Source organism: Hyla sarda, chromosome 1 (assembly GCF_029499605.1).
Source record: "Hyla sarda isolate aHylSar1 chromosome 1, aHylSar1.hap1, whole genome shotgun sequence".
In the NCBI taxonomy this organism is placed as follows: Eukaryota; Metazoa; Chordata; class Amphibia; order Anura; family Hylidae; genus Hyla; species Hyla sarda.
The window spans coordinates 127,976,117-128,002,801 of NC_079189.1; the positions used below are offsets into that span (position 1 = coordinate 127,976,117).

At 39.2% G+C, this 26,685-nt stretch overlaps 1 protein-coding gene across 3 annotated transcripts in view; it reads left to right on the forward strand.

Moving 5' to 3' along the window:
* Positions 1–26,685, forward strand: part of SPOCK3 (SPARC (osteonectin), cwcv and kazal like domains proteoglycan 3) — a 366,584-nt gene that overhangs the window by 163,072 nt on the left and 176,827 nt on the right. For all 3 annotated transcript variants that reach the window (XM_056561105.1, XM_056561123.1, XM_056561114.1), the window contains exon 3: positions 14,087–14,132. In XM_056561105.1, coding sequence (XP_056417080.1) covers positions 14,087–14,132 — 46 coding nt within the window. The remainder of the gene's footprint in view (positions 1–14,086; positions 14,133–26,685) is intronic.

Sequence of the window (26,685 nt, forward strand, 5' to 3'; positions counted from 1 at the left end):
CTGACTTTAGGGACTGTCACAATGCAGAGGTTAGAATATAAATTCCACTCTCACCATTCGTGATTAGACTTTTTCATTAGAGTGAACCCAGCAGGTACACAGGTCAGGTAAACAGGGGACCCTTTAAGGGACAATATCCGTTTCGTGTGTCAAGAACACTTCGTCTGCCAACATTTGTAGACAAAGTGTGCTTGACTCACTAGGGACTCACTAGGAACCCATTAGGGACTCTTACATTTTCTCAAAAACATAAGTGACAATGACCTTCAATACTGATGCTGATATGTTGGGAGTATGAGAGCTGACTTCTACATTCAACCAATCAAAACTATCCCTCTGAGACAGAGACCAGATCTCCTAATAGTGCTTTGATGTTGAATAGTGCTTTGATGTCCCCCTATTGTCTCCATAGAAACAGCCAAGAATTAGGGCATGTTTGACTCTAGAACCTGGACACATGCATTCCCCACAGTTAATGCCCCCCTGATATCAGTATCAATATCAACTGCTATCCCTGCAATGGAGAATAGTCAACAAAGTTTCAATGACATAAAACATCAAGCAAGAAAAGATCCACGATTTTAACAAAATGAATAAGTTGGAGCAACACATGACTATTTGAGTCTATTTGACTCTATTTGAGTCTAAGGCCCAGATTTATTTTAACTGTCTCATTCTTATTCAAAGTGCGTTAGTTTTTGGCTCAAAGGGTGCAAAAATTCTGGTGCAATTGCAATAGTAAATCTGGGCCTATGAATAATTAACACATAAAAGAGATAAATAGGGAAAATATCTTTGTGAGCAGGTAATGGGGTAACTTGAAAAAAAGGTCTAGAAGTTTTGGTTAGAGTATAACCAGCAATACAGTTGGTAATTGCTGAAATAATGGGAGGTGGTAAATTTTTTGCCTGTGGGAGGTGGTTCTGGCTAGTGTTAGGATTTGGCAGGCTGGATGTGGATCCTCTGTGTCAGCAAGGGATTGGCATGGACCGTGTCGGTGGACCGGTTCTAGGGTTGCTACTGGTATTCACTAGAGCCCGCCGCAAAGCGGGATGGTCTTGCTGCGGCGGTAGCAACCAGGTCGTATCCACCGGCAACGGCTCAACCTCGCTGACTGCTGAGAAGGCGTGGGACAGAAGGACTAGTCAGAGGCAAGGTCAGACGTAGCAGAAGGTCGGGGCAGGCGGCAAGGTTCGTAGTCAATAGCAATAGCAAGAGGTCAGGTACACTGGTAAGGCAAACACTGTAACGCTTTCTCTAGCACAAAGGCAACAAGATCCGGCAAGGAAGTGAGGGGGGAAGTGAGGTTAACCCCTTAAGGACCCAGCCATTTTACACCTTAGGACCCGGCCATTTTTTGCACATCTGACCACTGTCACTTTAAACATTAATAACTCTGGAATGCTTTTAGTTATCATTCTGATTCCGAGATAGTTTTTTCGTGACATATTCTACTTTAACTTAGTGGTAAAATTTTTTGGTAACTTGCATCCTTTCTTGGTAAAAAATCCCAAAGTTTGATGAAAAATTTGAAAATTTAGCATTTTTCTAACTTTGAAGCTCTCTGCTTGTAATGAAATTGGATATTCCAAATATTATTTTATTTTATTCACATATACAATATGTCTACTTTATATTTGCATCATAAAATTGACGAGTTTTTACTTTTGGAAGACATCAGAGGGCTTCAAAGTTCAGCAGCAATTTTCAAATTTTTCACAAAATTTCCAAAATCACAAATTTTCAGGGACCAGTTCAGGTTTGAAGTGGATTTGAAGGGTCTTCATCTTAGAAATACCCCACAAATGACCCCATTATAAAAACTGCACCCCCCAAAATATTCAAAATGACATTCATTCAGCATTTTAACCCTTTAGGTGTTTCACAGGAATAGCAGCAAAGTGAAGGAGAAAATTCACAATTTCCATTTTTTACACTCGCATGTTCTTGTAGACCCAATTTTTGAATTTTTACAAGGGGTAAAAGGAGAAAATGTATACTTCTATTTGTAGCCCAATTTCTCTCGACTAAGCACATACCTCATATGTCTATGTAAAGTGTTCGGCGGGCGCAGTAGAGGGCTCAGAAGGGAAGGAGCGACAAGGGGATTTTGGAGCGTACGTTTTTCTGAAATGGTTTTTGGGGGGCATGTTGCATTTAGGAAGCCCCTATGGTGCCAGAACAGCAAAAATCCCCCACATGGCATACCATTTTGGAAACTAGACCCCTTGAGGAACGTAACAAGTAATAAAGTGAGCCTTAATACCCCACAGGGGTTTCACGACTTTTGCATACGTAAAAAAAAAATTATAATTTCACTAAAATGTGTTTCCCCCCCAAATTTCACATTTTTGCAAGGGTTAATAGCAGAAAATACCCCCCAAAATTTGTAACCCCATCTCTTCCGAGTATGGAGGTACCCCATAAGTTGACCTGAAGCGCACTACGGGCGAACTACAATGCTCAGAAGAGAAGGAGTCATATTTGGCTTTTTGAGAGCAAATTTTGCTCGGGGGGCTTGTCGCATTTAGGAAGCCTAAATGGTGCCAGAACAGCAAAATACCCCCACATGGCATACCATTTTGGAAACTAGACCCCTTGAGGAACGTAACAAGGGGTACAGTGAGCATTTACCCCCCACTGGTGTCTGTCAGATCTTTGGAACAGTGGGCTGTACAAAATTTTTAATTTGCGCAGCCCACTGTTCCAAAGATCTGTCAGACACCAGTGGGGTGTAAATTATCACTGCACCCCTCATTACATTCCGTGAGGGGTGTAGTTTCCGAAATGGGGTCACATGTGTTTTTTTTTTTTTTTTGCTTTTGTCAAAACCGCTGTAACAATCAGCCACCCCATGTGCAAATCACCTCAAATGTACATGGTGCACTCTCCCTTCTGGGCCTTGTTGTGCGCCCCCAGAGCACTTTGCGCCCACATATGGGGTATCTCCGTAGTCGGGAGAAGTTGTATTACAAATTTTGGGGGGCTTTTTTCCCTTTTACCTCTTGTCAAAATGAAAAGTATAGGGCAACACCAGCATGTTAGTGTAAAAAATTTATTTTTTACACTAACATGCTGGTGTAGACCCCAATTTCACCTTTTCATAAGGGGTGAAAGGAGAAAAAGCCCCCCAAAATTTGTAAGGCAATTTCTCCCGAGTACGGCGATACCCCATATGTGACCCTAAACTGTTGCCTTGAAATACGACAGGGCTCCGAAGTGAGAGCGCCATGCACATTTGAGGCCTGAATTAGGGATTTGCATTGGGGTGGACATAGGGGTATTCTACGCCAGTGATTCCCAAACAGGGTGCCTCCAGCTGTTGCAAAACTCCCAGCATGCTTGGACAGTCAACGGCTGTCCGGCAATACTGGGAGTTGTTGTTTTGCAACAGCTGGAGGCTCCATTTTGAAAACAGTGGCGTACCAGACGTTTTTCATTTTTATTGGGGAGGGGGCTGTGTAGGGTTATGTGTATATGTAGTGTTTTTTACTTTTTATTTTATTTTGTGTTAGTGTAGTGTAGTGTAGTGTTTTTAGGGTACAGTCACACAGGCAGGGGGGGTTACAGCGATTTTCCCGCTGCGAGTTTGAGCTGCCGCGCAAAATTTGCTGCATCGCAAACTTGCAGCCTGATACTCACTGTAAGCCCCCTGCCCATGTGAATGTACCCTGTACATTCACAAGGGGGGGACCTCCAGCTGTTGCAAAACTACAACTCCCAGCATGCACAGTCTATCAGTGCATGCTGGTAGTTATAGTTTTGCAACAGCTGGAGGCACACGGGTTGGGAAACACTGAGTTAGGAAACAGACAATGTTTCCCAACCAGTGTGCCTCCTGTTGTTGCAAAGCCACAACTCCCAAACATTCTCAGGCATGCTGGGAGTAGTAGTTCGGCAACATCTTTAGAGCCAGATGTTGCCGAACTACAACTCCCAGCATGCTTGGAGTTGTAGTTTGCAACATCTGGAGGACTACAGTTTGCAGACCACTAATACAGTGGTTCCCAATCTGTGCCCTTCCAGATGTTGCAAAACTACAACTCCCAGTATGCCAAAACTGTCCAGGCATGCTGGGAGTTGTAGTTCTGCAACATCTGAAGGGCCAGATGTAACAGAACTACAACTCCCAGCATGCCTGGACAGTAAGGGCATGCTGAGAATGTGTAGTTTTGCAACATCTGGAAGGGCACAGTGGTCTCCAAACTGTGGACCTCCAGATGTTGCAAAACTGCAACTCCCAGCATGCCCAGACGCCAAGGGCTGTCTGGGCATGCTGGGAGTTGTAGTATATAGGCTCCCAATACAGCAATGCATGTTGCTTTACGGCGACGTGCATTGTTGTAAAGGGCCTGACCGGGGCTGAAGATCTACTCACCTGTCGCCGCCGCCGCCATCTTCCTCGCCAGGATCCGGGTCTTCAGGGACGAGGTAAGTACCGGGGCCGGTCCCCAGCACTCCCCCGTCCCCCGCCGCGTTCTCCGGTCTTCCTCCCGTCCTCTCCGGACTTCAAGGGGCCGGGCAAGGCGGGAGGAAGTAACCGCCCCCCCTCCTGCGATTGGTCGGTTAACTAACCGACAGATCGCAGGGAATAGGAGGAGGTGGCAGGTTTGCCACCTCGCTCCTAGTCTTCACCATGGTCCTGGCTGTCTGTGACAGCCGGGATCATGCGAAATTACCAGGCGGTCGGGTCCCAGAGACCCGATCAGCCCGGTATCGCCGCAGATCGCAAGGGCGATTTCCCTTGCGATTTGCGGCGATCACCGACATGGGGGGCATACATGGCCCCCCTCTGCGTTTGCCCTGGATCCCTGCTGAAGGATTTCAGCAGGGATCCGCTTCCGATCTCCGCCGGGTGAGCGGCGGAGACCAGGAAAAGACATGACGTATGCATACGTCATGGGTCCTTAAGACCCAGGGTGTGATGACGTATGCATACGTCATGGGTCCTTAAGAGGTTAAATAGACAGGGAGCAGGTGGAGGCTAATTAGACTGATTGGGCCAGGCACCAATCATTGGTACACTGGCCCTTTAAATCTTAGAGAGCTGGCGCGCGCGCCCTAAGGTGCGGAGCCGCACGCCAGGACGTGACAGCCGGGGACCGGGACAGGTGAGTGACTTGGGATGCGATTCGCGAGCGGGCGCGTCCCGCTATGCGAATCGCATCCCCGCCGGCAGGGTCATTGCAGCGCTCCCGGTCAGTGGGTCTGACTGGGGCGCTGCAGAGAGAGGAATGCCGCGAGCGCTTCGGGGAGGAGCAGGGACCCGGAGCGTTCGGCGTAACAGCTAGGTATACTTATTGAAGGCTTAAGGGTTTTCATCTTTGTACTCCTTTTGGGAAATTGTAAAAAATAAATAAATATATAAAATGAAAGTTAAATGTTTACATGTAATACGATAAACACAAAGCAAGAACAAAAATTACCTTAAAATAATTTATCATGGATATAAAAAAAACATTCACCATGTCATGTATTATAAATATATACTATAAAGCATTGATCTTGGAAGGCCAATATTGTTAAAAAAAATTATAATTTCTGTAACCCAAAATGGAACAAACAATAGATGTGAAAAAAACGAGATCTCATACAGTTCTGTTGATAGAAAAATAAAGTTATGGCTCTTGGTATATGGAGACACTAAAACAATTTTTTTGTGTGCAAAAGTGGTAATTTTTACTCTGCAAAAGTGGTAATAAAAAATAATCAACTAAATACATTTGGTATCATTGTAATAATACAGAGCAGCAAAATAAAGCTAGGACTGCACACTTTCTGCATTTTAGCTTATTAAGCAGAAGGCATATTTACTGTAAAAGAAAAAGACATACAGGTTTCTTAAAACATCAGTGTATCAATCTCTCATAGTTTTCAAGATCTCTTGAAAGCTGTAAGGAATTGATGCAAAAAGTATATTAGATAACTATGTAACTATTTTCCACAAAATTGAGTTGATCTGCTGAAATTGAATTATTAATTAGAGTTTGACTTGACTGATCATATATCTTTAGAACTGTATCAACAAAAGTTATCTGTTGTTTCTCTGCTGGTGCCATCAACAGGATTTGGGTGGTGTTTATTGCACCTTTTCCATGTGTACTTCTTAGCTTATCTGCTTATTACTAAAAGTGTACTTTCTCATAAAAGATCACATTCTAATCTAGCAGTAGGAAACATTCCTTCACCCCTACAGTCACTCCTGTTTGTAAATATAGGCTCAGTTCAAGCTTTCCGTTTTCCCGCTTCATCATATCAATCCATATACTAGTTTAGTAGCTCTTCTCTGGACTCTCTCCAATGTATCTATATCCTTCTGGAGATACGGTCTCCAGTACTGCGCACAATATTCCAAGTGAGGTCTCAACAGTGCTCTGTATAGTGGCATGAGCACTTCCCTCTTTCTACTGCTTCAATTGTCAGAGTTCTGACCATTCCTCTAGTTTACCCAAAACTTTTCCACTTGACGTACCCCTATGAACATCAACTCTGTTACAAATCTTTGTGTCATCAATAAAAAGACACACATTACTATCAAGACCTTCTGCAGTATAACTGACAAAGATCTTAAACAAAATAGATCCCATTACAGATCCACAATCCTATCCTTTAGTATGGATTAAATTAATTTTGCCACTATTGATGTCAAGCTTACTAGCCTATAGTTGCCTGATTCCTGTTTCTCTTCTGCCTCTGCTTTAGAAGCTCTTAAAACTTGCTTGACCTCTTTCTGCCCAATTTGATAGATTTTCCTATCTTTATTGCTATTTTTTTTATAATTACTAAATTATAGCTTTTAGTTTTTTTTTTATCATTTTTGCCAGTCAATCCATACGCCATGTCATAGTTGCCAATGTATCACTTAGGAGTCACCTTTATGAGCCAAAGGCACTCTGAGTCTGGTGCATCTGTGAATTACATACACAGTCATTTGTTTGAATGGCCTCATGTACATGTACAGAGGGAAAATGATCAGATATCAGCAACTTACACTGGCAGAATATAATGTTTTATTATTTTAAAAAGTCAGAGAGAGAAAAAAAAGTACTATATGAACAAAATCCATGTGGTTTATTATGAAACTAATATTGTGGAATTGCCTATATTGTATTCAGTAATAATACAATGAACTGTTCTGACAAGAGTGTATGAGCTTTCTTTTTCTGAAAATAATGCCATAGGAAATTCATTTAAAACATTTTAAGAATCGGTAAATCTTTCAAGATGCTGGGGCACACCTGGGGTCTAGTATATTCAGCATAAAAGTGCAAGCATATGCAACTGAAATTTGATTTTAATATTGCAAGGATAATTTTCCATTCAAAAAAGATTTCTTAGATTACCCCTGAATGTAATCGCTTTAATTTGTATGAATTATGAGAAGATTTAGAACTTTGTGTTCCCAGTGTAGAATTTGTAACCGAACCATGATTTGGAGGAACAACATAAGATATTTTTATATGTTACAGTGTTTATTTAAATTGCTTTCTTTTTTTTTCATCTCATTATTTTATAAGACATAAAGCTTTATATTTTTTATGTTTGCATACCAAGTTTTCTGTCACAGTGGTTATATGGGGGCTTGTTTTTTGCAAAAAGGGGCTTTTTAAAAAAACATTATTTTAGGCACATATAATATATTAATATTTTTTTGTTAGAACAAAAAGCTATTCTGTTTTTTTTGTTGTTTAGTTTTTTACTGTTTAACATGCAGTAACAACAAAGGATAAGGACAAATGTGTTAATAGTTCTTGTTTCACTTTAGTACTCTTACTCAAGAAAACATATATATGGAAAAAAGACGTATTTACTTAAATTATATTGTTTAATTTTGCTGTCAATGTAGCTATATGGGAGCTTGCTTTGTGCAGCATTGGCCCCAGATTTCATTGGTACCATTTTGGGGTACATATTTTTTTTAATGTTTTCTTTTTGGGGTTGGAAACATCATTGGCCACACAGTATAAATAATAGCAGCTCAGCCATCATCTCATGCCCTCTTGATGTAAGGGATTTGGCTTCATGCAGTGAGATAGAAAAGGGGTGGGGAAGGAGGAGGCATGCATGCTGCAACTCAGCACCGCATCAATGCACTTGAGCTTGGAGGAAAAAAATGATATTATAGCTTTGCAAACAGCCATCATCTATAACAGGTATAATTGTTTTTCATCTCTGGACATGATATAGAGCTGAAAAGTTTCCTGTTATACACATAACACAATGATAGCACTTGTTTTATCCCTAAAAGAGCACCCCTGCTATTGGCATTATGCTTCTGTTACATGTCATCACATTATCTGTTCTGTTTGTATATTATGGCCAATTGATTGTTTTGCCACTGGAGGATGGTTGTATGTTTTTCATCATATACTCTTCAGAATTTGATGTAGAACTTGGCTGCCACCAAATTTTTTACTTGGAGAATGCAACATTTAATACTGTAACATACATGTTATCAGATATAGTATCAGAATTCAAAATTTCTTCATTTGTATGTGGGTGGATTCTGGTGAAATGTTATTGTTCTTTTATCATAACAGCTATTTTATTAGTATCAGTAGCTCAATCATAGGACAGGTTAGGGGAGATGAAGCTCAATAATGACCCATTTCCCTGTAAGTCTATGAACAGAGTAATGACAGCCTTATGGATTCTAATATTAAATACTTTGAAAAGCTGCTTTTCTTTTTCTATCTATTTTGTATGTTTGCAATTCTTTACTATACTATTCTATTCTATACTATTCCCTAGCTGAGCTCCTAAGATAAAAAATAAAAGGAAATAATATAAGGGCAAGATAGACCATGTTGTCTTTTTTGCCTCAATCTTCTATGTTTCTAATAATTTATTATGTATCTCAGACTTTAAAAAATATTAATTAGAATAGAAAAGTCTATTTGTTAGGATAATAAAGGTCATTAATAATCAATGTTAGGAACAGTTCTCCTCTGATCATGTAAACTGAGAAAACCCCTTTAATGTTTGCACTAAATTATATAGGTCATCATAACTAATTTTGCTTAGTCAGGAGATAGAGATTTTTTTTTATAGGTAGTGTACTTTGTTGCTTTGATTTTTTTCACCATTCCTAATTAAATATTCATGGAAAAATGTTCGCAGTACTCTACATCTTTTTCTTAAGGGAATTAGATTAGATTTAAGTTGCATCTGTTCTGAATTCTAAATACAATTGCTAAAAAATATCAGTAATTTTGTTTTGTTCAATAAAAAAATATAAACGTGTCTTGTTCAGTGCTTTAAAATAGGAAAGGAAAGTGTTCTTCTATAGTCTTTCCATTAATTATTCTGTTATTTTTAGATTAGTTTCATTTAAATTTTCTTTTTAATAATCATATGATACTTTTTTTTTTATTAAAAAGTGTATTTTAGTGCTAAAAAAGGAATGTTAGTAATAATAATTTATCAATAAAACATCCCATGGATCATTCTTGTTGGCTTGTGAATACTATAATTTTACCAACATTCAAATATCATTAACTCCTTCAGGACGAAGGGCGTACCTGTACGCCCTACGCCTGGTCCCAGTGTTTAAAACGGGGTCACACTGGGTCGTTCCGGTTGCTAACGATAGCTGGGACCCTGGGCTAATAGCGTGTGGCAAGCTATTAACCCTTCAAACGCGGCAATCAAAGTTGATCGCCGCGTCTAAAAAGGAAAGTAAAAGCTTCCCAGCAGCTCAGTCGGGCTGATCGAGACATCATGATAAAATCGCGATGTCCCAATCAACTAGGACGCGAGCGGAGACCCCCTTACCTTGCTCCATCACGTCCGATCGGCGTTTGATTGCTCCAAGTCTGAGCTATAGGCTTGAGCAATCGAGCCCCTATATCGCTGATCCATGGGATCAGGGTAAGAGTTCAGTGTGTGCAGTGTTATAGCCCCCTATGGGAGCTATAACACTGCAAAAAAAAAAGTGAAAAAAAAGTTAACAAAGGTCATTTAACCCCTTCCCTAATTAAAGTTTCAAATAAAAAAATAAAATAAAAATAAACATATGTGTTATCGCCGGGTGCGGAAATGTCCGAACTGTAAAAATATATCATTAATTAAACCGCACGGTCAATGGCGTACACGCAAAAAAATTCCAAAGTTCAGCATAGCGTATTTTTGGTCACTTTTTATGTAATAAAAAAAAAAGAATAAAAAGCGATCAAAAAGTCTGATCATTACAAAAATGGTACCGATAATATCTTCAGAACACAGTGCAAAAAATGAGCCCGTACGCAGAAAAATAAAAAAGGTATAGGGGTTAGAAGATGAGAATTTTTTACGTATAAATTTTCCTGCATGTAGTTACGATTTTTTTCCGAAGTACGACAATGTACAACCTATATAAGTAGGGTATCATTTGAACCGTATGGACCTACAGAATAGAGATATGGTGTTATTTTTACCGTAAAATGCACTGCATAGAAACGAAAGCCCCCAAAAATTACAAAATTAAATTTTTTCTTCAATTTTGTCACACAAATTTTTTTTTTTCATTTCGCCATGGATTTTTGGGTAAAATGACTAATGTCACTGCAAAGTAAAATTGGTGGCGCAAAAAATAAGCCATCATATGGAATTTTTTGTGCAAAATTGAAAGCATTATGATTTTTAGAAGGTGATGAGGAAAAAATAAAAATGCAAAAAACCCTGCGTCCTTAAGGGGTTAAATGTGCACTGTCGAAAAACTCTTAACATGTAGAGATATTTGAAAAGTTTTGATCAGTCACAGTGTCAGTCCTGGGACCCCCACTGATTGCTAGATATAGATGGAAGAAGTGCAGTCACAATTACCCAAAACATCTAAACACTGTCTGCTGTCAGGTGTACAAAGCGGGGGAAAGCAGCGCATGGCTGCATGCTTCGCTCATCTCTTTCTAGTGATCGGTGAAGGAAGAGGAAGCAGATGAAAGTCTTCAGTAACTTGGAGAATTATTCTCTGGCTTCAGACCGCAGGTCCCATTGCAATCAGCAGCTGGGGACCCATCGCTAATGGTGAGCATTAACAATCGCGCTAATGTCCACCATTAACCCTTAAAATGCTGGTATCACTACTGATTGTAGTATATAAAGCATCTGCAGGGCTTTGTAAAACTCATTGGAATACTCGCAGTGCAATTGCTGGGTCTGAGGAGCCAAGATAGTGGCAGGAGACCCCCTTACCTGCTCCATGCCTTTCTGCTGCAATCCACTTGTATGATCTGCCTTCTATCAATGATAAAGACTGTGCCAATGCATAGCACTGACCACTAATAGCAACTTTGCTATGGGGGCTTAAAAAAATGGGAATAAGCCTTTCCTTAAATAAAAAATCATATCCCCCCAGAGGTGCTTAAACTATTAAAATATAACATTAGTGATCCCACTAGAAATTGCTAAATTGTGATTTTCTTCTTATTCCCCCCCACACACACAAATTATATACGTATTTATCGGCGTATAACACGCACTTTTTAGGCTAAAATTTTTAGCCTAAAGTCTGTGTGCGTGTTATACGCCGATACACCCCCAGGAAAGGTAGGGGGAGAGAGGCCGTCGCTGCCCGCTTCTCTCCCCCTGCCTTTCCTGGGGTCTAGAGCGCTGATGTCGGCCCTTCTCACCCCCTGGCTATCGGCACCACTGCCCGTTCTGTCCCCCTGACTATCGGTGCAGGCGCCCCATTGCCGGCGCCGATAGCCAGGGGGAGAGAAGCGGCGCCGACAGCCAGGGGGAGAGAAGGGGCAGTGGCACCCATTGCCGGCGCCGCTGCCCCGTTGCCTCCCCCCATCCCCGGTGGCATAATTACCTGAGTCGGGTCCGCGCTGCTGCAGGCCTCCGGCGTGCGTCCCCGGCGTCGTTGCTATGCGCTGAACGGCACGGCACATGACGTCCGTGCGCCGCGCCGTGCATAGCAACGACGCAGGGGACGCACGCCGGAGGCCTGCAGCAGCGCGGACCCGACTCAGGTAATTATGCCACCGGGGATGAGGGGAGGCAACGGGGCAGCGGCGCCGGCAATGGGCGCCGCTTCTCTCCCCCTGGCTATCAGCGCCGGCACCGATAGTCAGGGGGACAGAACGGGCAGCGGCGCCGATAGCCAGGGGAAGAGAAGGGCCGACAGCAGCGCTCTAGACCCCAGGAAAGGCAGGGGGAGAGAAGCGGGCAGCGACGGCCTCTCTCCCCTGCCTTTCCTGGGGGTATATCGGGGTATACACGCGCACACACGCACCCTCATTTTACCATGGATATTTGGGTAAAAAACTTTTTTTACCCAAATATCCTTGGTAAAATGAGGGTGCGTGTTATAGGCCGGTGCGTGGTATACCCCGATAAATACGGTATATTATATAGAGAGTTATGGCTCTAAAAAGACGAAGATGCAAAAATTAAAATTTAATTTAATTTTCAGTCAATTAAATAACAAAAAATGTTTACTAGCACATATATATGTCCATGTTTTGTAAAGTTAGTGGAGTCTTATTATAATTTAAGACACTTATTTATATAAATCCATAATAAATAATATAAATTTAATATCATTTTTATAAATGTCCATAAATAATAAGAAAACATTATTACAAATAAAGTGCTGCATTTTAAATTGCCAAGTAAGGGAGTTCTTCTCCAGGAAACCCCTTTACCTCCATTTTGCACAGAAAGTATTGTTGCTCCCATTCTTCGCTACCACTTTATAAATAGTCTTTATTAAAAATGTTATACCATTTAGCTGCTATTCAGAAGAAGGTAAGATAAGCTCATCGTAGCATTAAAGATAGCAGCAGGGAGAGGGATAGAGTTACACATCAGCGAGTGGACAGGGGTGAGAGGAAAAGGCTAGAGAAAAAGAGGAGAGAAATGCATTCTGTGGTATATAAAAAACAAGTTCACACAACAAGCTGCACAAAAAGTAAGCACAATTTGAATAAAAACATTTTATTTCACCTTAACAAGTTCAAAGCATGAATATAAAAATGCCCATAGATATTAAGACTGGCATATAAAATTCAGGTCTATTTTATTTCCCCCAATGATCATGGATGTGTGGATCTCCTCTATGCATGATGTCAGCCTTTATAATTCCACTTCATGAAACCCATCTATATGATATGCATACTATATGCCCTAACATCAAGTCCTATATAATATTTTGGTTTCTAGACCATGATAGGAAAGGAAGAGTGTTTTTCTTCTGTACAGTATAGTACTATAATCACAATTGATAAAGCTCCCACTTGTACTTTCAGCATAGTAATCAGTACAGTAGGGCACAGTTATGTAAAAGTACATTTATTATACTTTAGCTGATATTTAAATTATCGTTAAATGTATTTAAGGCTTTAACAAATGAAATTAAAAATGGTATAGAATATTATATAGTATATTAACCAGGTTTCCTGAATGAACATATCATATGGCTAGTCCTATTAATCTTAAATAGATCAGGTTACCAGAATAGGCAGTTAAGTGGAGCACATAAAAGGCAGGCATTTGAGGATATGCTTTGTTCTTTTGTGTCTTTGTGCAATATAAGCAATCATTTCTATACTCTGCGGGTGTGAGAGTAACTGTGGCTAGAATCATTAAAGCGGCACCAGTGAAATTACATACCTTGCTCGCTTAATCAAAGCCTCCTGCCGCTTGTTGGCTATATTGTTGAATGTTTTCCTGTACTATTCCATTGTTGGAAATTTGCCTCTATGAAGCAAGGCATAATCAATGATATCTTATTTAAGCGTGTTATTATGTGCTATTTTCTTTCTATCACCAACCTATCAAAATACAGGTTGAAACAGTTTGAAATGCTATGTGACTAATAGCGTATTAACCAAATCAAGAAAAAATAACTCTAAAGGGCATACAATGCTTTGTTCTCACTATTATTTACTTCTTTATTTATTTTACTTGCTGGCCCACTCAGGAAGTGGAGGTTTGTATATTTTTGCTTTATATTTCATCTCTCGATTTATTGCATGCTATTAAAAATGTTATGTTACATATGTTTTGATTTCTTAGCTATAGCTTTATTATTAAGTAGTATTATTAAGCTATATCTTTATTCAAAAGAGTCATTATTAATTCTGTGTTGTTTATTCTCTAGGATGATTACTTCCGTACTTGGAGTCCTGGCAGACCATTTGATCAAGGTAAGTCTCACTATATGTAAAGTGATTGAAATGCTCTTTGTTAAAGATGTCTATTGATGCTACATTGATGCCAGATGATAGATTACTGCTGTTTAGGAACATGTTTTTTTTTTTTTTTTTTGTTACATCTTCTGTTAGGTTTCCTCCCATAATCCCGTGCAATGTAGGACAGTTTCAAGCACTTCTCTTTTCCAGGATTGTTCTTCCTGATGAATGGCAGGGTTTCAACTTTTCACTTAGTATCATCTCCTGATACAAAATTAAGTGAGCGGTCCGGTTGCCTATGCAAGCAAGCTATACCATGATCCCCCAGACAGACCCTTTACAGCTCAGCAGGACCTTTAGAATGCAGTAGTTATCTTAGATTAATTTGCAGAAAATACCCATAAAAGTACCTAACACCATATCCTTAGAGAATATTTCATTTTCATGCACCAAAATATTAACAACACAATTGTATTAATAATTCATACAATGAAGATGAATACAAAACATACATACATACAGACATACATACAAAGACATATATAGAATAATGTGCAGGGCTCGGATTACTCACAAGGTAACAAGTAACTACTATGAAGTGTGATAGTGTTGCTATACTATCATGTAAATTGTCAAACTCCCATTGCTGTTTACCATGCATAAACTGTGCAAAAAAAATTTTCTCCTTATGTAAGTCTCACCTATGACTCATATATATTCCTTGGGATTTCGGCACTCTGGTAATGTGATTTATACAGTGTCCCTCTCTGTGTTGGCTGTTTCCACATTATACTGAATGCATTATTTTTACTGAATGTCTGTTTCTTTATATTGGCTTCTTAACCTTGGGTATGAAGCGAATTTTGACCTTAAAGGGAACCAATCATCAGATTTTACCCTATATAACGCTTGGCAAAGTGTTATATAGGGTAAAATCTTCATCCTCACCATTCCCGGGGGATGCTCCTGCCCCCAGGGATGATGAAGATATGAAGTTATAAACTAGGCCCCGCCAGCCCCGCAAGTAGTCCCCCTTCCGCTTGATTGACGTGCTGCGTCATCGCTCTGCTCCGTCTGTTCAGTGAGCGGAGAGTGATGACGCGGCCCGTCAATCAAGCGAAGGGGGCATTGTTGCTGGCCGAAGACACAGGACAAGGTGAGAGGAGCTCCCTGCCCAGGGGACTACTTGCGGGGCCGGCAGGGACTAGTTTATAGGTTCATATCATCACCATCCCTGGGGAGTGTCCCCCGGGGATGGTGAGGATAAAGTTTTTACCCTATATAACACTTTGCCAAGCGTTATATAGGCTAAAATGTGATGATTGGTTCCCTTTTAGGACATGGCCAATTTTCATTTTTGCACTTTTATTTCCTCCTCTCCTTCTGGAAATCATAAAGCTTTCAATTTTGCCCTACAGATCAATATAAGGGCTTGTTTTTTGCATCACAAATTGTACTTTGTAATGACATCACTTATTTTATAACATAAACAACTTATTTGTGAGGTTAAATAAAAAAATGCCATTTTGTAACTTTTGGAGGCTTCTGTTTCTACGCAGTGCACTTTTTGGTAAAAATGACACCTTAACTATATTCTGTTGGTCCAAATGGTTACAAAGATACCCAATTTATATAGGTTTCATTTTATTTTACTACTTTAACCTCTTAAGGACCAAGTCCATTTTGGCCTTAAGGACCAGAGTATTTTTTGCACATCTGACCACTGTCACTTTAAGCATTAATAACTGTAACGGGTCATGACAGGTAGTGGATCCTCTGGGCCTGTGTGGATGATGATGTGAGCCGTGCCAGGGATCGGAGTCTAAGGTGCCACTGGTTATTACCAGAGCCCGCCGCAAAGTAAAATGGTCTTGCTGCGGCAGGCGGCACCCAGGTCGCTACCCCTGGCACGACTCGTCCACACAGGTAGCTGGGAGGTTGCATGGCACAGAAGGAGACTGGCAAGATGTGGCAAAATGGCAGTAGGTCAGATAGGTAAGGTAGCAAGGAACAGGTACACGGTAACAGGGACAGAGGACTTTCACTATGGCACAAGGTAACCAAAGATCCTCCAGGGAACCAAGGGAGGAGCTGATATTTAAGGACAGGGGACAGGTGTAGACACTTTGATTAATTGAGCACTGGCCCTTTAAGAGAAAGAGCTCCGGCGCGCATGCGCCCTATGTGGCGGGGGCACGCATGCCGGAACTATGAGGACATGGAGAGGTGAAAGATGAGGGAAGTGAGCGACGGGCTGAGATTCGCATGCGGGAGCGTCCCGCAATGCGAATCCCTGCCCCGCCGGCAGCAGGGGCATGAGCAATGAGTGCTCACAGCCGGCGTGTACGGCTGGAGCAAAGGCATTACAATAAATCTGGGATGCTTTTACTTATGAATTTGATTTTGAGATTGTTTTTTCGTGACATATTCTATTTTATCATAGTGGTAAATTTTCATTGATACTTGCATCAAAATTTTGCATTTTTCTAACTTGGAAGCTCTCTGCTTGTGTGCAACATAGACATACCAAATAAATTATATATTGATTCACGTATGCAATATGTCTACTTTATGTTGGCATCATGAAGTTGACATGTTTTTACTTTTGGAAGAATCAGAGGGCTTCAAAGTTCAGCAGCAATTTTCCATTTTTTCACAGCATTTTCAAAATAGGAATTTTTCAGGGACCAGTTCAGATTTGAAGTGGATTTGAAGGGTCTTCATATTAATAATACCCAATAAATGACCCCATTATAAAAACTTCACCCCTCAAAGTATACAAAATGATATTCATAATGTTTTTTAACCCTTTTGTGTTTTGTGTTTCCCAAGAATAGCAGCAAAGTGAAGGCGAAAATTCTAAATCTCAATTTTTTACACTAACGTGTTCTTGTAGACCCAGTTTTTGAATTTTTACAAGGTAAAAGGAGAAAATGCCCCCCAAAATGTGTAACCCAATTTCTGTCTAGTAAGGAAATACCTCATATGTGAACGTAAAGTGCTCTGTGGGTGCACTAGAGGGCTCAGAAGAGGAGGAGCGATAATGGGATTTTGGAGAGTGAATTTTGCTGAAATGGTTTTTCGGGGGCATTCACATTTAGGAAGCCCCTATAGTTCCATAACAGCAAAAAATAACACATGGCATACTATTTTGGAAACTTCACCCCTCAAGGCACGTAACAAGGAGTACAGTGAGCCTTAACACCCCACAGGTGTTTTTTCCCCAAATTTACCATTTTTACAAGAAGTAATAGGAGAAAATGCCCCCCAAAATGTATAACCCCCCCTGATGAAGTCGCCTTAGGAGCGATGGAACGCGTGGGGTCTCTTGTGGCCCTGTCCCCATACGTTTTTACATCATCTTCATATCCCTCCATCCAGTCAGGGATGCTTGCTTCCAACCATCTTTTAAGCTTGCAAGTATACCGGCACAGTATAGTTGATATTGATAGCATTTGCTGTATCATTTTTTCCCTTGCTTTGCATGTGTAACCTATTGTTTATGGTATTTGGATGGAGTGTGCTCATGTCTTATTGAGAGGGATGGGTGCCAATTTCAAGGTGAGGGGGTTCATGGCCACTCCCTAGAGTTGTGCTTGGGCTTTACTGTGTAGCCCATATTTTTAATTGATTTTATTTTATTTTCCTTCCTATCACCTATATGTGGTTGTTCACAGTGGTTTTTATGTATTTAATAAAGATTTGTCTCATTATGCATTATAATATTGCTGTGCTGATATTTTCTCAGTGTTACCCTTTTTTCTTTTGTTTTCTGGTATATGTGTATGTACACTGATCAGCACCCACATTATTATTGATTGAGCCCCCTCAATTCTTAGTTCTTTGTGCAAACTATCTTCATAACTTGATGTCATTCTGTGGGTAGGGGTTAAAAAATTATTATAACTACATGCACCAACATTTGTATGTTTAAAATTGTCATCTTCTGACCCCTATAACTTTTTTTATTTTTTTGCGTATACAGGGCTATATGAGGGCTCATTTTTTGCTATGTGGTCTGTAGTTTTTATCAGAACCTTTTTTTGTTTTGATAGGACTTTTTTTATGGTATATGAAGTGACCAAAAATGCACAATTTTAGACTTTTTTTTTCGTGTATGCCATCAACCTTATGGTTAAACTACCCTTATATTTTAATAGCTTGGAAATTTGCACACATGGCGGTACAACATTACCGATTATTTTTATTTTTTATTTTATTATTTTAAAAGTGGGAAAAGGGGGGGATTCAAACTTTTATTAGGAAGGGGTTAATTCTCTTTTATAAACTTCTTTCTTTTACACTTTATTTTTTAGCACCAATAGGGGGGCTAAAACATGCAATCTTTTGATTGCATACATTGATGAATGCTTTGCCATAGCATAACATTGATCAGTGTTATTGGTGCTCTGCTGCTCCAGTCTGCTATGCAGGCTTGGAGCAGCAGATCATCGGTCGGACAGCAAGGAGGCAGATGAGCACCCTCCCTCTGTCCTCTCATCTGATCGAGACATCATGGTTTCATCGCCGGAACACTTTCGGTTTAGAAGCCGCAATCAACTTTGATCGTAGCGTCTAAAGGGTTAATACCAGACAGCAGCCCGATCTGCGGTACCCGGCATTAACCCTGGGTCCTTGGCTGCTGATAACAGTCGGAACCCACCAGTTTTGAAGTGTGCTTGCGCTTCAAACCCCGGGAACGGGACAAGGACATACAGGTACATCCTTCGTCATTAAGTAAATAAAAGGCCAGAGGAATTGTTTATTTACAGGCTATGACTTATTTATTTATCCATCTGTCCATGAATTTATTGTAGTCCTTTTACAGTCTGTATTTATGTTGCACATGCACTTTTTTTGTAGCCCTCATAAGGGGAATATATATGCGTCACATGTGAGATGGGAATTGTGCAGTTTACATGATTAACATAGCACACTTCATAGTAGTTACTTCTTATCATATAAAATATATATATATATATATATATATATATATATATATAAAAAGCAAAATTTAGCTTTTTGCTTTTTGCTTTTGCTTTTTGCATCACTGGACTAATACGGCTACTCCTAGCTAATCTATATATATATATATATATATATATATATATATATATATATATTGGTGCATTCAATAAATGAAATATTTCATAAGAATACTATGTTTGGAACCATCATGGGTGTTTTTCCACACATTTCGGTAGGATATATATTTCATATTGGCATTGCCTATTGTTACTAAGTATGGCATCAAGTTATATTTTTTATTTTTTGTTATCTTTGGTAAACTTTAAACGATTTTAGAATTAAGAAATAAAGTTCTGGGTAAGGCTTAAGGCCACTATATGTAAACAGGAAGATTTCATATTTCATAGTATGGGGTGGGACCACCTGAGAAAGGAAGAACTCATTTTCTGGACACTTGCTTTGGCAACAGCCATGCAAGTGACATGACAGAGATACAAGTTATCATTGCACACCCCTCCCTGACCTCTTTGTAGGCCTGTCAGAATTTTTGATTTAGATTTTTTTAATTTTGATTTTGACAGCTCAAAACTGCTGCCATGTTCTATATGGAATACTACTTTATATAAATATGATGAACAGTTATTATTAGTTTTATCTCTTCAAGCACACTGTTACCCCAGTCATGGGTATTGTCTTGACTTGTTTTAGACAGATAACACCTTTACAAACATTCAGAAGTCTGTGATCTCTCAATGAACTTTTGAGAAACCATACAACATGGTGGACACTTTGCAATGTTTTATGCTATTGAACATAATGATTCATTTTTGGGCCTACAATAAGTATGACAGATACAAAATTATTAAAGGTATTGATAAAGATCCTCTTAGGAGGATTGAATGTATTCATCATGTATATGGTTGAAGATATATTGTTCTAAGGCACTTCACTACATAAATACATAAAGTATAAGATCAAACTTCTACAACTACATTTCAGCATTATTTACTGTAGTTGCAACATTCAAATACAGAATATTTACAGTACAAAATAGCATTCATTTCCAGGCTGGGTTCCAAATCCAAGTCTTTTATTTCGCTATTTTCAGTTAAAGATAGAAAAATAATGTGGGGCTTTGATTGACAATGCTAGTGAAATCATTTAAAGACTCCAAATTCTATGATGTTTATAAAAACTCTCCAAAAATATTGACAGCAACTTGCAAAAGTTGAGGATATTAATAGGAAAATACATAATTTGTTATGAAAAATGGCAAATCGCTAAGATTGTTGAGTCTCTGTACTTTATATTCTATAATTGGTCTGTGCTATACTTGTAAGTTAAAGTTCTTGAACTGACTAGATTTCAACTTTGAACTGAAGCAACAAAAAATACATGCTGTCAAGTATTGTTATTTATTTAATGGGAGTTAATAAACAGACCATTCGGTTAAAAAAATTTAACTAAATGTGGGGTAAATTCATGAGCATGGTAAAATTAGTTTCATGTATTAAATTATAAATATAGATTTTTTTAAATAGAAGACTATTATTCTTTAAGATATTTGTCATGGTGGAAAAAGCTAGAAAAAGAGGCTGGGACCCCTAGAGCAAGGAAACATCTGAGTCATTGCTAAGCTTTGCTGTTCTATCTATCTTGCAGAACCGTACGGATTTATCAGGCTTTCAGGCAGAAAAACAGAGTATATATTGGAAGCTTTGATGAATGCTGAAATATGTCTGTAAGAAATCACTAGTAGAATTAAAGGGGTACTCCGGTGGAAAACTTTTATTTAAAATAAACTGGTTTCAGAAAGTTAAACAGATTTGTAAATTACTTCTACTAAAAATCCTTAAACCTTCTTGTACTTATTAGCGGCTGTATACTACACAGGAAATTCTTTTCTTTTGGGATTTATTTTCTGTCAGGACCACAGTGCTCTCTGCTGACACCTCTGTCCATTTTAGGAACTGTCCAGAGCAGCATATGTTTGCTATGGGGATTTTTTCCTCCTCTGGACATTTCCTGACATGGACAGAGGTGTCAGCAGAGAGCACTGTGGTCGTGACAGAAAAAGAAATCCAAAAAGAAAATAATTTCCTCTGTAGTATACAGCCGCTAATAAGTACTGGAAGGATTAAGATTTTTTTAATAGAAGTAATTTACAAATCTGTTTAACTTTCTGGCATCAGTTTATTAAAAAAAATATATATATTCCACCGGAGAACCCCTTTGACCCCTTAAGGACTAGGCCTATTTTGGCCTTAACCCCTTAAGGACCAGGGTTTTTTCTGTTTTTGCACTTTCATTTTTTCCTCCTTACCTTTAAAAAAATCATAACTCTTTCAATTTTGCACCTAAAAATCCATAATGACATCAGTCATTTTACCCAAAAATCTACGGAGAAATGGAAGAAAAATCATTGTGAGACAAAATGTAAAAAAAAAAAAACTAAATTTTGTAAATTTTTAAGGGCTTCTGTTTTTACGCTGTAAATTTTTCGGTAAAAATCACACATTCTCTTTATTCTGTAAGTCCATATGATAAAAATGATACCCTACTTATATAGGTATGATTTTGTCGTACTTCTGAAAAAAATCATAACTACATGCAGGAAAATTTATACGTTTAAAATTGTAATCTTCTGACCGCTATAACTTTTTAATTTTTCCGCATATGGGGCAGTATGATGGCTCATTTTTTGCACCGTGATCTGAAGTTTTTAGCGATATCTTTGTATTGAACGGACTTGTTGATCGCTTTTTATTCATTTTTTCATGATATAAAAAGTGACCAAAAATACACTATTTTGGACTTTGGAATTTTTTTGCGCATACGCCATTGACTGTGCGGTTTAATTAATGATATATTTTTATAATTCGGACATTTCCACATATGTTTATTTTTATTTACACCTTTTTTTTTATGGGAAAAGGGGGGTGATTCAAACTTTTATTAGGGGAGGGGTTAAATGATCTTTATTCACTTTTTGTTTTCACTTTTTTTTGCAGTGTTATAGCTCCCATAGGTGGCTATAACACTGCAAACACTGATATTTTACATTGATCACTGGTTTCTCATAGGAAACCAGTGATCAATGATTCTGCAGCTTGAATGCTCATGCGTGGATCTCAGGCACTGAGCAGTCATTCGGCGATCAGACACCAGGAGGCAAGGTAGGAGACCCTCCTTGTGTTCCAGAGCTGTTCAGGATGCCGCGATTTCTCTGCGGACATCCCAAACAGCCCCCCCTGAGCTAACCGGCAGTGACTTACTTTCCCTTTAGACACGGTGTTCAACTGTGAACGCCGCGTCTAAAGGGTTAATAGCGCACGGCACCATGATCATTGCCGCGCGCTATTAGCCACGGGTCCCGGCTCGTTGTTAGAGGCCGGACCCGACCTGCTATGATGTGGGGCCACGACGTGGCCCCGCATTATAGAAAGGGAAAGGACTCAGGAAGTACCGGTACGTCCTTGGTCCTTAAGAGGTTAAAGGGGTACTCCGGCCCTAATACATTGTATCCCCATTTGCATGATCATGGGGGTCCCGCCGCTGGCGACAACCGCAATTTGCCATTCCGCACCCACCTTTGTGAGCTCTCCGCAGCGCTGGAGGCTCCGAGTGTGAAGCGTGACGACCACGGGGCCGGAGTACCATGACATCCCAACTCCACCCCGTGTGACGTCAGGCCCCCTCAATGCAAGTCTATGGGAGGGAGCGTGACGGACACTCAGAGCCTCCAGCGAGTGCGGAATAACAGATTGCGGGGGTCCCCAGTGGCAGGACTCCCGCGTTCATATATCTTATCCCCTATCATTTGTATAGGGGATAAGAGGTATTAGGGCTGGAGCACCCCTTTAAGGACCAGGCCAATTTTATTTTTGTATTTTAGTTTTTTCTTCCTCGCCTTCTAAAAATCATAACTCTATTATTAGGGCTTGTTGTTTGCATCACCAATTTTACCATAAAATGTACAGGGCAACCAAAAAAATATTATTTATGTGGGAAAATTGAAAAGAAATCAGCAATTTAGCAAATTTTGGAATGTTTTATTTTCACGCTGTACAATTTATGGTAAAATTGACATGTTTTCTTCATTCTGTGGGTCAATACGAAATGATACCCATGTTATATGCATTTTTATAATTGTACCGCTTAAAAAAAATCTCAAACTATTTTAACAAAATTAGTATGTTTGAAATTGCCCTATTTTGATAACCTATAACTTTCTAATTTTTCCGTAAACAGAGCGATATGAGGGCTAATTTTTTGCGCCGTGATGTGTAGTTTTTATCAGTACCACTTTAGCTTATATTTGACTTTTTATTAAAGTTTTATTAATTTTTTTTGGGAATAAAATGTGACAAAGCAGCAATTTTTTTATTTTTTTTTATTTTTTTGCGTTTATGCTGTGCACTGTTCGGGATAATTAACAATGTATTTTGATCGTTCAGACCTTTACACATGCAGCAATATCAAATATGTTTATTAAATATTTTTTACGTTTTTATTGGGAAGGGGATTTGGCAAATTTGGCAAATTTTTATTGGGAAGGGGATTATTTCAATTTTTTTTTTATTATTTTCTTTACATTTTTTTTTACTTTTTTTTACACTTTAATAGTCTCCATAGGTGACTATTTATACAATCATTTAATTGCTAATACTGTTCAGTGTTATGCATAGGGCATAGCACTGATCAGTGTTATATGCCATCTTCTGCTCTGATCTGCTCGATCTCAGACCAGAGCAGAAGACCCCTGGAGATGGACAGAGGCAGGTGAGGGGACCTCTTTCTGCTATTATGGATGATGGGATCCCTGTGACGCCCCTGATCTGCATGTCATACTGAATAACAATATTGTTTAACTAACCGAGCACACACCCTATTCATGTTACAGCAAGGCAAAGTGTTCTACACCCCTATTGAGGCTCTCTGTAGGTCAGAAATAGTCATTTTTAATAGCGATTCGGCGCAAATAACTTCGGACCAAAGGAAATTTGGGGGGGAAATTTGGTGAATCGGTCGAATCGAATTTTTCAAAAATTCACTCATCTCTAGATACTATAAAGATTAATATAAAAATATAATTAGCAGTAGAAGGTGAGATGATAATGAACTTCCTTTAATAATCTTTATGTTAATGTAAAACCTTTGTTCTTCTTCTTTAAACATATACCTCCAATTTTGAATAATCTTTTTTAAGGATTACTTTTTCTATCTTCTTTTTCAGATTTATAGGTATTAAAATGCCTTATATGTGCCACTGTTTCCAATATGAATTGTATAAAATTTGGTACAGTAGTATTGTAATACTTGAATATTTAATCTTTAAAAATGTATGACACAGTGCATTTTTGTATAGTTAAACAGTCATTTTTTGTTTCTCAGGCTAAGTTATTACACAATGGTTCAATTTTTGAGGACACATATAATAAGAAAAAAAATGCTTATTAAAATCTATGTCAGTAAGAACTACTTACTGTTATCTCTGTGGTAGCTGAGTAGCTTTTACACTGGCCTGACAGAAAATGAAGAAATAAAAAGCATGATATGAAAATAGAAATCCACAGCTGTCCTTTTAAATTCTGCTCAAAATTCTGGCTCACGACAACAAAGAATAGAGCAATTATTTATTATTTTCTTTATTCTTCAAGTGACGTTCATGCAGGCATAACAGGGGCACGTCTTATCCGGTTTTGTACAGTGATATTTACCTAATACCTAAGCTTACAAATGTATGTATATTTGTTAAACTGGATAAACTTGCATTTGGGAAAGCTGTTTTTATATGTCAAATGTTTGCGTGTGTTCATAATGCCATAAACTACTTGGATACACTTTTAGGGTATGTTTGCACTGCGGAATTCCAGCGGAATTCCATCAGCACAATTCAATGAGTAGAATTCTGCGCTGTGAACATTATCATCAGTGTGAATGAGTCTTCCGTGAGACCCGTTCACACTGACGAATTTCAGCGGCGGACAACTCCGCTGCTGAAATTGTTCTGCGCAAAGAAAGAACATTTTCATTCTTTGCACGGAATTCCGAGAGTACTGCATAGGCATCAATGGCCCCAGCACAGTGCCCCGTGGTCCTACCGCTGAAGTATTTTCGGCAGCGGCCACCTGACGGAATCGGATTCCGCAGTCTGGACATACCTTAAAGGTCAGATCCACTTACCACTAGGACAAATTATTAAAGCATCTCACTTAGGGGGATGTTCACAGTAGTAGTATAGAAACATATCACCTATACCAATGTTTGTTTAATAGCTGATCATTCTGGCTTCATAAAATATATCTCAAGTAGAGTTGAGAGAACTTTTGAAACGTTCGGTTCGCCGGACTCACCAAACTTTTCCAGAAATCGCAATATAGGTTTAGCTCGGTTCGACCACCAATGAAATAAGTCTCTAAAAACTTTTATAGCAGTGCCTAACACCTCTAAACCCCTCTCTTACACTGTTGGGAATGTATTCAAGTAGTTTTAAAGTGTTTTTTAAGGCTCAGTTATTGCGACATGCGTTAACCCATGGTAACTATTACTGATCTCCCATTTTTTAGGATTATTTACTCCAAAATTAAGAGGCATAAAGTATCCCTGGTTGTCAGTAGATGCCTGCCGGTGTAAATATGCACACGGAGGCATGGAAAGACGAAATGGTTTTTACCAAACATGCCAAAAATTATCCCTTTTCTCAGAGTAACAAGAGGTTCTCAGTCTAGCAAGTGAAGATGACGGCATGGATTTTTCTTAAGCATTCCAAAATTATCCCTGTTTTTGGAGTAGCAAGAGGTGTTAGTCTAGCAAGCGAAGATGAAGGCAAGGATTTTTTGAAGCGTTCTAAAGATTATCCCTTTTCTGGGAGTAGCAAGTGAAGAAGACAGCATGGATTCTTGCAAGCGTTCCAAAAATTACCCCTTTTCTGGGAGTAGCAAAAGGTTCTCAGTCTAGCAAGCATAGATAATGGCATTTATTTTTTCAAGCGTTCCAAAAATTATCCCTGTTTTGAGAGTAGCAAGAGGTTGTTAGCCTAGCAAGTGAAGAAGACAGCATGGATTCTTCCAAGCAAAAATGTTCCCTTTATTAGCAGCAGAATCGCATTTTATTAGCAGCAGAATTGTGTTCTAAAATAGGGAAAAATGAAGAAGAATTAGTTCTTGTATGAAAAGCCTGTCCACCAACTCCTTTTCCAGACATGTTTTTTTCAGTTAATTTTATCCTTTTTGTTTAAATTTTCACCAACGTACTTGTCAAATAAAAATTTCAACGCTTAAAACGCTTTTTGCGTGACAGAGATGACAGAACAATGAGTACTGAAGGTGTTTGCGGAAATCTATTATGTGTGCCCTATAGGCAATTATTGGTGCCACTTAAATACGCTTTGTGGGTGGGATCAATGACCCTTACAGCTTATTGCAGCTGGTTCAGGAAGACTATTACAGTCACAAATCACTACTGTCTTCACAGGCCCTATAGGCAAATATACATTCCACTTGAATATGCTTTGTGGGTGGGGAGAACAGATAAATGCCCCTTACAGCTTATTGCAACTGATTCAGGAACATTATTACAGTCACTAATCACTACTGTC